General features: G+C 34.0%; 2 protein-coding genes across 4 annotated transcripts in view; both read right to left on the bottom strand.

Moving 5' to 3' along the window:
- LOC107025491 (protein yippee-like At5g53940) overlaps window positions 1-1591 on the bottom strand; it is an 11069-nt gene extending 9478 nt beyond the window's left edge. Inside the window, exon 1 of the mRNA XM_015226283.2 lies at window positions 1201-1591. Within this exon, the coding sequence (XP_015081769.1) occupies window positions 1201-1269 (69 nt within the window). The 5' untranslated portion in view covers window positions 1270-1591. The remainder of the gene's footprint in view (window positions 1-1200) is intronic.
- A 1285-nt stretch (window positions 1592-2876) lies between these two features.
- LOC107025487 (protein yippee-like At5g53940) overlaps window positions 2877-13614 on the bottom strand; it is a 26373-nt gene continuing 15635 nt past the window's right edge. Inside the window, exons 2-7 of one of the 3 annotated variants that reach the window (XM_015226277.2) lie at window positions 10235-10278; window positions 8769-8937; window positions 5224-5267; window positions 3552-3660; window positions 3297-3352; window positions 2877-3147 (exon numbers count right to left, since the gene is read on the bottom strand). In XM_015226277.2, the coding sequence (XP_015081763.1) occupies window positions 3057-3147; window positions 3297-3352; window positions 3552-3660; window positions 5224-5267; window positions 8769-8837 (369 nt within the window). In that variant the 5' untranslated portion in view covers window positions 8838-8937; window positions 10235-10278 and the 3' untranslated portion in view covers window positions 2877-3056. Of the gene's footprint in view, window positions 3148-3296; window positions 3353-3551; window positions 3661-5223; window positions 5268-6592; window positions 9037-10234; window positions 10279-13614 lie in introns of all 3 variants that reach the window. The other 2 variants (XM_015226272.2, XM_015226276.2) reach the window with 2 other exon arrangements.

Here is a 13614-nt window from a genome sequence, read left to right as displayed (position 1 = left end):
TAAAAGAGAAGACAACCTTCCCTGTTTAAATAGCAAGATGTCTATGTTCAAAGAATAGTTGCATCCCAAAACCTCCAGATCCCAAATGCAACTTTGCTTTTAGCACACGCAGCAAAGAAGAATCTACAATTGAGTTCTTATCTAAAAGAAAGTGCTAATGAGTTTCACGCTTAAACAAAAGAGGAGGGCTAATGTATGCTTGGCAACCAACATTAAACTTGTCAGATTCATGAACTTTTTCACCGAAACTTAACACTTCGTATTATTGCATCAAAAACTACGAAATTCAATGTACCCTTAGCATCATGCACGATCCAATTTGGGAAAAACCTCTCCTAAGAGATCTCCTTCAAAAAAGAAATAGAAAATCTAGCTAAACTATGAACTATTTTGTTCAAACATCTCTAAATATACATAAAATCGACATGATCCAACAAGCTTGAGAATATATAAGAACGGCTAGCTTAATTTTTATCCCCAAAAAAACAACCCCTAATGATACACATGAAAAGACCCAAAAATTAAACCAGCTAATTACATATGTTGCTTGGACTTATGTTAAATATAGCTTATGTTGTTCAGACTCTTATAAAAATGTTGTCGTGTGTGTGCCGTACCCTCCAAAAGTAGTGCATTTTGGAAAGATCCAACACAGATGCAACAACAATTTTGGTGAGTCTGAGCACATTTAATTTTTAATTCTCTTCCATATTTCCTCCACCAGTAAAAATGAAACTATTAGCATCACTACGAAAGGAAAACATTTACAAATATTCCATAACATCACAAAATTAATTCAGTAAACAGGTAAAAACATAAGTCCTTTAAAATCAAACTAGAGGTGAATTCTCATATTTCAATGACCTTTAAAGATTATTGAAAATAATTCAGTAAACAGGTAAAACATAAGTCCTTTAAAATCAAACTAAAGGTGAATTCTCATATTTCAATAACCTTTAAAGATTATTGAAAATAAAAACTTAGGTTGAGTGATTTCATTTGATACAAAACAAAGTTCAATAAATTCTCATAGTTGAATGACATAAACCCTAAAATACATAACTATACACAGAAATTCAACGCGAAATAGAAAGAAAGCAACACACCATACAGGAACATCATACATAATACTGAGCAAGCGAACGAATGTTATTATGTGAATAAATGGAAACCATCGAAAAGTAGAGTTAAAAAGAATACCTTAGAGGAAACTTTGAGCCTCTTCTTTCTGGAAGACTTTTCCTTAGATGAAGACTTGCGTTCTCCCATTCTGCTCAGATTTACTTCTTCTTCTTCTTCGTTAACAAAATTGGAATAGCAAAAAGCAAACCGTAGATAAACGAATCGCTAATTGCAATCAATATCGGAAAATCTGCATATTGCATCTTCGGATTTGGAAGAAGGAAAGGAGGTTCGTTTGGTATGGTGTAAGGATCTGGATGGTGCCCAACACACACAACCCCATAGATATATCCATTATCTTAGCAACCTTCAAAATATACAATCTTAAATTTTCACTAAGTATAGTTTCAACAATATCTCTTTAGGTTCTTTTATTGAGAGTTTGATGTTTGCATAAAAATTTTAAATCACTTGCTAGTATGTTATCAATTAGATATAGAAAATAAGCATAAATATCAAAAAATTGAAAAACTAAACTTAACTAATTTAGTTCTTTGGTTTGGTGTCGGTGTTATTTACTTAGGAAGTTCAGTTCTTCGACTCGATGTTGAGTCTCAAAACTTTGATGCACGAAAAATCGAGCTTTCATTTTAAAAATGATTGACTTCGTTGTAGACAATTTCTTAACTAAATTAATAATTAAATCATTCATGAACAAATCAAAGTAACACCAAATATACCGTTCAATAGCTAATGTGAAATATTAATTTTCAAAGAGAAACTCAAACATATTTCTACCAATGTACATTATTATGTAAAGGAACCATCTTCATACTTGTTTTACTCGATAAATTGTTGGAGACACAATGTTCCTGATAAAGACAAATCTAACTGTTTAGTTAGCACAATAAGTGTTCCACGATAATACACATCATTCCTTAAAATAGTTTTACTTTCTAAGTATTTTATACTTTACTCTTATTTTATTTTTCATTCACACCGAATAACCAATTTGAAAATATCAAAGTAAATCGACCCGAACTGAATTAGTTTGATTTATTATACATTGCACACTTTTTAAAAAAAATGAAAACCAAATCGAAGCAAAGAACTCAACACCCACTCTTATTAGATGGTGTTTTTAAAGTTGTGAATGGTAAGGAATGAAACTAATAATTTGCGCTCATTTAAAATAGAATTTCAATATTGAAGAAAATGTATATCGCAAATCATATAGAGATATAAACAATGAACGTTAATCAAGTTTATTAAATGAATGTGATCGAAAGGAAAGATAAAGCAACATCCTTTTAGATTCTACGCCCACTATACCAACCTTAATCTAGTGAATAGGTAAAATTTAATCGCTATTTGAATATATGTATATTATTTACGACCTTCCTTTTTAGGATACCACACTCTCTGCACTAATCAAGAGTGATTGAGTGAAATTTGATCCCTATATGAATATATATGTACTTAGTTTACATCCTTTTTGAGATACTACAATCACTACACCAAACTCAATCTAGTGATCCGATGGAATATGACTATTTGAGAATAAATATTTAGTTTTCCTTTTGACATGCTAAAGTCGCCACACCAAACTCAACCGAGTGATTGGGAATATATATATTTAGTTTTTTTCTAAAAGCGTAAGCAAGTACATTCCTAAATAAAACATAACAAATAATAGAGAAAGCATAACGAACCATGCTGAGCAAAATAATAATTATAATGAAGGAAGCACAAAGAACATGTAAGACCACTAAATCATTAACTTAAGTCAACCCATATTGATTAGAAAACACTTCTGCAGCAACTTAGTTTAAACATCCACAAACTTGAAGAGATCTCCAGATAAGATACAACTATTCTTTTGCTAAGTCTACAAGATACAAGTATCTGCAAATCGGTGCACTAAGCTCCCACAATTACACTGTATCTCCATCTTCATCATCACTTGAGCTTGAACGAGTATCAATGTAGAATTCAGAATCAAATTCACCCTCAACGATCCTGATCCTGTTGACACACATTATCAACAACATAGAAATGTTATACTAGGAACACTTCAAATGAGCATATTGTTTTTTTACGATAAAATGTAATGCGAATTAATGTAACTATTTCTTTTACTATAAAATACAAAGAGGATGAGAGAGTAATAATACCCTTCAAGGACAAATTTCCCTTCCTTGTACTTCTGGCTTTCCTCATGGGATTTCACCTGTGTAAACAAGACAAATAATAGTCATTAATAGAACTACGCATGCTACATATACTGTGTGAGTTTAACTTATATACACCAATTCATATCCCCCAAAAGACAATAAAATGAACTTTTTGTGTGTGTGTTCCCATGGTTGTATGTTTTGGCTCTACGTGTTGGTGCCTATGGACAAAAAAGAGGGAATGAGAGGGATTACATATTTCCAGCCAACAATCTGCCCACAGCGAACACAAAATATATCCATTACAGTGTGCGTTCCAGAAAGCAACGTCCTCTCCTCAGCCTCTCCAAAAGTTATATTTACCCTGAATAACACAAAGAAAAAACGGTGAAAAACTCCATCATATGAATAGGAAAAGAAACATAATCTGATCAGGCCGAGGAAGGATAAAAGAATAGAAAATGGAGCTAACAACACACATCTCTTCCACAAATCAAGAAAGTCAAGCAAAGACCACCACTGAACTAGATTGTGCAGATCACCACTTACCAACCGTGACATAAACTAATCCATTCAACCCTAATTAAAAACAAGCTTCTGCAGTAAGATGATTCAGCTTAGCTTCCTGTCAGAAAATAAGCTTTAAACATAGCAACATCTTTAAAAAAGCAAAGCGGTCATCTACCAACTACAGCCGCTCAGAGAACTCCAGTATACACCAAGCATCCATGCAAAAGTACAGACTCCATCCAGCATGCAGCATTGTCGTCTGTTATGACTTGCTAGGTCGATATCTCATTAATGAAACTATGAAAATTTGAACTATGGTTGCTGATGACAGCATACAATCTGGACAGCCATGCTAATCCAGAAAAACCAAAGTCTTGAAAGTAGATGGGCAAGAAGAATGCAAGCATGCATACGTATGTGCGTACAGTACATACCTCGGACAATTGAGCAAACCCTATATCCAAATGTGGCCTAAGTCAAACAGTCGTGCTCAAATGCACATAATATCTAGCTGATGCTGATGTTGAGCGAGCAATTGGAACTTGCAATTAACAATAACTACTTACCCAGTGTAATCGTATAGGCGGGGTCTTGGGAGGGTAGAGTGTACCCAAACCATACGCCTACCATGGGGGGTAGAGAGGTGGTTATAGACCCCCAAGCTCAAGGAAAAACATATCAAAGCAGATTGAAAAAGAAATAACAGAAGTAAAGAAATCATGGCAAAATACTATAGGAAGCATGACAAAGTATTTTGAATCAAATGTGAGAAGTTCCTATATGCCTCAGTCCTCAAGTGCATTTCTTTGCAGTAGCCATTTATAGCTATAACGCCCCACCCCCGAAATTTAAAGGAATAATAATAAGAACAAAGAAGGGTCGCTACTTGTCTCTTTGGTGGTTTGCAGTAGCCATTTATAGCTATAACCCCCCACCCCCGAAATTTAAAGGAATAATAATAAGAACAAAGAAGGGTTGCTACTTGTCTTTTTGGTGGCTTGTACTTTTTGTACCATCTTGGTACTATTATTAATAAAACCTCTACCGTTCCCAAAAGAAAAATTGTCCGGACAGGCAATATCATTCATCCCACAAGTACTTGGTCACAAATGGTATTCTGTTGAATGAAAATGACTGATTGCCTATAACTCACAGAAAATAGACGCAACAGGTTGTTAATGGTGACGTAACACTTAACCAATTAGGAGAAACGCCTATCAACTGCGTGCGAATGATGCGCCAAACATATTAAACAGCACTTTCTCCCGACAACAGATACAGTAACGTACAAGCCCCAAAAAGAAAGCACCAGTTGTCACTCACGAATGGATGCAGGTTTATCGACAAATTAAATCACCAGTAAAACAAAAATACAGATTCATGAAATAGCAATGTATACTATCAATATGAAACTCACACTTCATTGAACAGGTATGCTCTTCCACTGCTGCAACGTAAAGCCTGAATAAATAGCATAAAGGAGATTTTGTCAGACATAGTTAAACATTGCAAAATGAAATGCAATTTATGCAGCAAAGAACAAAACACAATTTTCTCATGCAATATACCACGACAAAGAAAGTAATCTGACAGTTCATACACAATGAGATAAAAGAAACTTCTTGAGTTTCAATTAATTTTACTTGCTTTGAGAATAATGCTTGTTCAGTTTATTACATAAAGTATGGAATATTTTCCAAGGTAAAATCATTGGCCGTATAAAATAAGAAAACTCGTCGAGGGTATTTCTAAATGAATGATGTATATTTACAATATTGATAATATTATTGGAACCTTTATGCTTTGTCCAAGTTGTCATAATTACTACATTATTCCCATCCGGTCGATTTATCTATATGAATAGAAAGAAAAAAAGAGACAAATAACCCGAACTGAAGCTCAAAGTTGATCAAACCAACCTAATATTTACTCTATTTGGAGTAGCTAAATAGCAAGATGTCTATGTTCAAAACAATGTCGCACCCCAAACCTCCAAATCCCAAATGCAACTTTGCTTTTAGTACACACAACAAAGAAGAATCTACAATAAAGTTCTTATTTAAAACGACATGTTTAATAAGTCCCACGCTTAAACAAAAGAGAAAGGTTAATGTATGCTTGGCAACCAACATAAAACTCGTCAGATTCATGAACTTTTTCACTGAAACTAAACAATCTGTATTATTGCAGCAACGACTACAAAATTCAAATGTACCCTTAGCATCATGCAGGATCCAACTTGGGAAAAACCTCTCCCAAGAGATCTGCTTCAACAAAGAAATAAAAAATCTAGCTAAACTATGAACTAATTTGTTTAAACATCTATGAATATACATAAGATCGACATGATCCAACATGCTTGAAAGCTTCCAAGTGTCTTCACACATCACTTCTATCTCTAGTGAAGTAGTCACTCATTTCTGGATCATATCAACAACAATTTTTTAGAGTCAAATAAAATCTTCACACTACCATCCCTAACTCAATCAACCATTTTCCTAATGGTCAATTCAAATTCATGATGAGGATTGAGAAATTAGTAAAAAAAAAATTGAAACTGAGACAAATTCGTAAAATTTGAAACTTCTGAATTAACAAGAAAAGCATTACATTTGCACTGAACAACATAAAAACAACTCATTACTACCTATACAAAAGGTGAAATTTTTTACTTGTACCAAAAGTGATCAGGATGTACCAAAAACCATATAAATAGAAAGATCAAGATTTTACATAGCTAGATCTAGTCAATCAACCAAAAATAATTAAAAGGGGAAAAATTGTACCTTTGTAACAAGTGAACCAACGTGACCAAGTTTGGCATCGCAGAATTTGCAATTCCATGTTTTGCCTTCAGGATGAACCAAAAATACTCTCCCCATTTTTCACTTCACACAACCTCAATTTCCCCAAATCAAAACCCTTCTTATAGAATGGATGAAGGTACAAGGCTTAGAGGGGTTTTAAGGATTTGGAGTTAAGCCCACAGAAGTGTGTTAATTTCCATAAAAACAAAGTAGAAAACCGGCTTATTTTTACATGCGGCGCAGATTTTGTTTTATTAAAAGTAGACGTCAGGTATTTTACGACAAGATTAATTTGTTAAAGCTATAAATATTTGGAACCTTAAGTAGTATATGCAAATGTATTTTAATTAAACTCAATATTATAATCACTTTCTATTTACCACTATTAGTTGCATCTTGGCAAGTGGAAAAGCTCTTAGAATCTCTACCTACGGAGCTAATACTATTGTCTCTTTCGTACTTTCCTCCCATAATCAAGACTTTTTCTATTTGACAGTTTTCTTTCTTTACAGGGGTGAACTCTCACTGACATCTTGGCTTGAATATCTTCTCCAAGTTCTTGTCTTCACGTGTTGCATATCACGTGAGTGCCTACATTTTTTCCTACTATAATCAACCTCTGAATCAGAGGACAAAAACTGTGGACTGCTAGGATAATAGAAAGAAGCAGAAGATGACAAGTCATCCTTGGAACTGGATAACCTCTTGGATTTGTTTTTTCTGCTTTTTTTCTTGTGTATCTAACCACACAACACGTGAAGATGTATAATGAAGGATAATAAAGTGGAATTGCCAGCAACAAGACGAGAATGTATTGATAAGAAAACAGGAGGTAACCTTACATTGTTCTACAAAAGTATGCCTAATTTTAATTAAAAATATAATGCAATTTCTCATGAAAACATCTCCATGAATATTTGGGTATTAAATATATTCAATAACGAGTGTACAAAGCGTGTTGGCACGATCAAGCATTATAGAGTCTTTCATAGCTCTTTATTCTGGATGTCAGTTAAGGAATTACAAATTGAAACAAAAGAGAATATATTTAATAAAAGATCTTAGATATCTGTTTTTCCATGGTTGCTTCTAAAAGATACCAAGTATTAACAGGTGCAGTAATTGTTTCTTTTCATAAATAACTCTAGATTTGCTCCACTAAGGTTGTACTGCGGATAGAGCAGAAAACAAAAAAAATACAAAGAACAATAAATGATTCATGGAACTCTAACTATAGCGATCCAAATGACTATGCAATGTGACTTAACACTCCCACGAGCAATCATGAGCTATATCACATGAAGCCTTACAATATTACAGATATGTATATGAATATTTACATGAAAATAATCCCTTCTAAGCAAACTGGAAGGAGTAGGACTTATATTCTCCCAGTTCAGTAATGTCAACTCATACAAGTATTGTACCCAAAATAACCAGCCTTTTGAACTACCTTTTGACCCTTGTTCTTGGAAAACAGTTTCATTTTAATTTTTAGCTAAAAGAACGACTATCTTAATTTTTATCCCCCAAAAGACATCCCCTGATGGTACACAATGAAAAGACCCAAAAGTAAAACCAGCTAATTACATATGTTGCTTGGACTTATGTTCAACAGAGGGTACACATAACTTATGTTTGTTCGAACTCTTCAAAAATGTCGCCGGGTGCTTGATCCACAAAAAGTAGTGCATTTTAGGAGGATCCAATACGGGTGCAACTAACATTTATGGAGAATCCGAGCAAAATAGCAGATAACTAACCAGTTTTAATTCTCTTCCATATTTCCACCACCAGTAAAAAGGGAACTATTAGCATCTCTACAAAAGGACATTAACAAATATTCCATAACATCACAAAAATTAATTCAGTAATCAGAAAAAACATAAGCCCTTAAAAAGCAAATTAAAGTAGATTAAAAATTAAAACCTTAAGTTGAATGATTTTATTTGATACAAAACAAAGTTCAATAACTTTAGTTTAAGATGAAGATAAACCCTAAAATACATAACTATACACAGACATTCAAAACGAAATAGAAATAAAGCAACACACCACACACGAACATTAATTATACATAATACTGAGCAAGCGAAACGAATATTATTATGTCAATACATGGAAAGCATCGAAAAGGAGAGTTGAAAAAAAATACCTTAGAGGAAACATTGAGCCTCTTCATTCTGGAAGAGTTTTTCTTAGATGAAGACTTGTGTTCTCCCATTGTGTTCAGACTTACTTCTTCTTCTTCGTTAACAAAATTGGAATTGCAAAAAGCAAACCGCAGATAAACGAATCGCTAATTGCAATCAATATCGGAAAATCTGCAAATTGTGAATTCGGATTTAGGATGGCAAGGAGGTTCGTTTGGTTTGGTGGAAGGATCTGGATGGTGCCCAACACAGTCAATTCAGATTAGCTTCCTGTCAGGAAATAAGCTTTAAACATAGCAACATCTTTAAAAAAGCAAACTGGCCTTCTACCAACTACAGCCGCTCAGAAAACTCCAGTCTACACCAAGCAACCATGCAAAAGTACAGATTCCATCCAGCATGTTTTGACTTGCTAAGTCGATAACTCATTTATAAAACTATGAAAATTTGAACTATAGTTGCTGATGACAACATACAATCTGGGCAGCCCGGCTAATCTAAGGAAACCAAAATCTTGAAAATAGATGGGCAAGAAGAATTCAAGCATAATACATATGTATGTACGTACAGTACATACCTCTGACAATTAAGCAAACCGTATAGCCTAAGTCAAACAGTCATGCTCAAATGCAATAATATCTAGCTGATGCTGATGTTGAGCGAGCCATTGGAACTTGCAATCAACAACAACAACTACTTACCCAATGTAATCCTACAGGCAGGGGTCTGGGGAGGGTATAGTGTGCTCAAATCATACGCCTAACTTTGGAGGTAGAGAGGTTGTTTCCTATAGACCCTTGGCTCAAGGATAAACATATCAAAGAAGATTGAAAAAGAAATAACAGAAGAAAAGAAATCATTAAAAAATACCATAGAAAGCATGACAAAGTATTTTGAATCAAATGTGAGAAGTTCCTACACGCCTCAGCCCTCAAGTGCATTTCTTTGCAATAGCCATTTATATCTATAACCCCAACCCCCGAAATTTAAAGGAATAATAATAAGAATAAAGAAGGTTGCTACTTGTCTTTTTGGTGGCTTGTACTTTTTGTACCATCTTGGTAGTATTATTAAATAAACCCCTACAATGTCAAAAAGAAAAATGTCCGGACAGGCAATATCATTCATTCCACATATACTTGGTCACAAATGGCATTCTGTTGAATAAAAATGACCGTATTGCCTATAACTCACTGAAAATAGACGCAACAGGTTGTTAATGGTGACGTAACACTTAACCAATTAGGAGAAACGCCTATCAACTGCGTGCGAATGATGCGCCAAACATATTAAACAGCACTTTCTCCCGACAACAGATACAGTAACGTACAAGCCCCAAAAAGAAAGCACCAGTTGTCACTCACGAATGAATGCAGGCTTATCGACAAATTAAATCACTTGTAGAACAAAAATACGGATTCATGAAATAGCAATGTATACTATCAATATAACGTTAGAGGCCACTCACACTTTATTGATCAGGTATGCTCTTCCACTTCTGCAATGTAGAGCCTGAATGAATAGCATTAAGGAGATTTTGTCAGACATAGTTGACCATTGCAAAATGGAATGCAATTTATGCAGCAAAGATGAAACATAAATTTCTCATGCAATATACCACGACAAAGAAAGTAAACTGATAGTTCATACACAATGAGGTAAAAGAAACTTCTTGGGTTCCAATTAATTTTACTTGCTTTGAGAATTCCAACTTACATCACCTATTGGTACTAATTTTTATGCATATATTTTACTTACGAGTGAAAAAAGGAGTACCTTTTGACCAAGGGAGGATCTACTAAGGGCTGAGAGGGTGCCACGTCACCAAAAAGCCTCACCCGAAACTCGGTACATATAAGTGTATATATATAGAGAGAGAAAAAAAACTTTACAATAAAGAGTTAAGAGTGCCACTCGTTGAATAAAATAATACCTGATGCCACAGGCAAAACTCCGGAAATTCCTTCTAGGTTGCGTGAGTTCGATTCCAGACCTCTACAGTACTTTAACTATTTTGTTTGCTTCACTGGACAATTAAGGAGTTAGGAATTTCACCTATCTCCGCCTTTTTCTTAGTACTGATTCTTTTAGACTTTATTATTTTATTTAACGTTGTTTGATTTTTTCAATTGTTTTTGTTGCCTTCTTTCTATCCCCAAAATCTTTTCTTTCCTCTAAAAGAGAAGACAACCTTCCCTGTTTAAATAGCAAGATGTCTATGTTCAAAGAATAGTTGCATCCCAAAACCTCCAGATCCCAAATGCAACTTTGCTTTTAGCACACGCAGCAAAGAAGAATCTACAATTGAGTTCTTATCTAAAAGAACGTGTTTAATGAGTTTCACGCTTAAACAAAAGAGGAGGGCTAATGTATGCTTGGCAACCAACATTAAACTTGTCAGATTCATGAACTTTTTCACCGAAACTTAACACTTCGTATTATTGCATCAAAAACTACGAAATTCAATGTACCCTTAGCATCATGCACGATCCAATTTGGGAAAAACCTCTCCTAAGAGATCTCCTTCAAAAAAGAAATAGAAAATCTAGCTAAACTATGAACTATTTTGTTCAAACATCTCTAAATATACATAAAATCGACATGATTCAACAAGCTTGAGAATATATAAGAACGGCTAGCTTAATTTTTATCCCCAAAAAAACAACACCTAATGATACACATGAAAAGACCCAAAAAATTAAACCAGCTAATTACATATGTTGCTTGGACTTATGTTAAATATAGCTTATGTTGTTTATGCAGGATCCAACTTGGGAAAAACCTCTCCCAAGAGATCTGCTTCAACAAAGAAATAAAAAATCTAGCTAAACTATGAACTAATTTGTTCAAACATCTATGAATATACATAAGATCGACATGATCCAACATGCTTGAAAGCTTCCAAGTGTCTTCACACATCACTTCTATCTCTAGTGAAGTAGTCACTCATTTCTGGATCATATCAACAACAATTTTTTAGAGTCAAATAAAATCTTCACACTACCATCCCTAACTCAATCAACCATTTTCCTAATGGTCAATTCAAATTCATGATGAGGATTGAGAAATTAGTAAAAAAAAAATTGAAACTGAGACAAATTCGTAAAATTTGAAACTTCTGAATTAACAAGAAAAGCATTACATTTGCACTGAACAACATAAAAACAACTCATTACTACCTATACAAAAGGTGAAATTTTTTACTTGTACCAAAAGTGATCAGGATGTACCAAAAACCATATAAATAGAAAGATCAAGATTTTACATAGCTAGATCTAGTCAATCAACCAAAAATAATTAAAAGGGGAAAAATTGTACCTTTGTAACAAGTGAACCAACGTGACCAAGTTTGGCATCGCAGAATTTGCAATTCCATGTTTTGCCTTCAGGATGAACCAAAAATACTCTCCCCATTTTTCACTTCACACAACCTCAATTTCCCCAAATCAAAACCCTTCTTATAGAATGGATGAAGGTACAAGGCTTAGAGGGGTTTTAAGGATTTGGAGTTAAGCCCACAGAAGTGTGTTAATTTCCATAAAAACAAAGTAGAAAACCGGCTTATTTTTACATGCGGCGCAGATTTTGTTTTATTAAAAGTAGACGTCAGGTATTTTACGACAAGATTAATTTGTTAAAGCTATAAATATTTGGAACCTTAAGTAGTATATGCAAATGTATTTTAATTAAACTCAATATTATAATCACTTTCTATTTACCACTATTAGTTGCATCTTGGCAAGTGGAAAAGCTCTTAGAATCTCTACCTACGGAGCTAATACTATTGTCTCTTTCGTACTTTCCTCCCATAATCAAGACTTTTTCTATTTGACAGTTTTCTTTCTTTACAGGGGTGAACTCTCACTGACATCTTGGCTTGAATATCTTCTCCAAGTTCTTGTCTTCATGTGTTTCATATCACGTGAGTGCCTACATTTTTTCCTACTATAATCAACCTCTGAATCAGAGGACAAAAACTGTGGACTGCTAGGATAATAGAAAGAAGCAGAAGATGACAAGTCATCCTTGGAACTGGATAACCTCTTGGATTTGTTTTTTCTGCTTTTTTTCTTGTGTATCTAACCACACAACACGTGAAGATGTATAATGAAGGATAATAAAGTGGAATTGCCAGCAACAAGACGAGAATGTATTGATAAGAAAACAGGAGGTAACCTTACATTGTTCTACAAAAGTATGCCTAATTTTAATTAAAAATATAATGCAATTTCTCATGAAAACATCTCCATGAATATTTGGGTATTAAATATATTCAATAACGAGTGTACAAAGCGTGTTGGCACGATCAAGCATTATAGAGTCTTTCATAGCTCTTTATTCTGGATGTCAGTTAAGGAATTACAAATTGAAACAAAAGAGAATATATTTAATAAAAGATCTTAGATATCTGTTTTTCCATGGTTGCTTCTAAAAGATACCAAGTATTAACAGGTGCAGTAATTGTTTCTTTTCATAAATAACTCTAGATTTGCTCCACTAAGGTTGTACTGCGGATAGAGCAGAAAACAAAAAAAATACAAAGAACAATAAATGATTCATGGAACTCTAACTATAGCGATCCAAATGACTATGCAATGTGACTTAACACTCCCACGAGCAATCATGAGCTATATCACATGAAGCCTTACAATATTACAGATATGTATATGAATATTTACATGAAAATAATCCCTTCTAAGCAAACTGGAAGGAGTAGGACTTATATTCTCCCAGTTCAGTAATGTCAACTCATACAAGTATTGTACCCAAAACAACCAGCCTTTTGAACTACCTTTTGACCCTTGTTCTTGGAAAACAGTTTCATTTTAATTTTTAGCTAAAAGAACG

This window comes from Solanum pennellii, chromosome 7, assembly GCF_001406875.1.
Source record: "Solanum pennellii chromosome 7, SPENNV200".
Lineage (NCBI taxonomy): Eukaryota > Viridiplantae > Streptophyta > Magnoliopsida > Solanales > Solanaceae > Solanum > Solanum pennellii.
The sequence above is the reverse complement of the archived record's forward strand: the minus strand, read 5'-3'. Positions and strand labels throughout refer to the sequence as shown.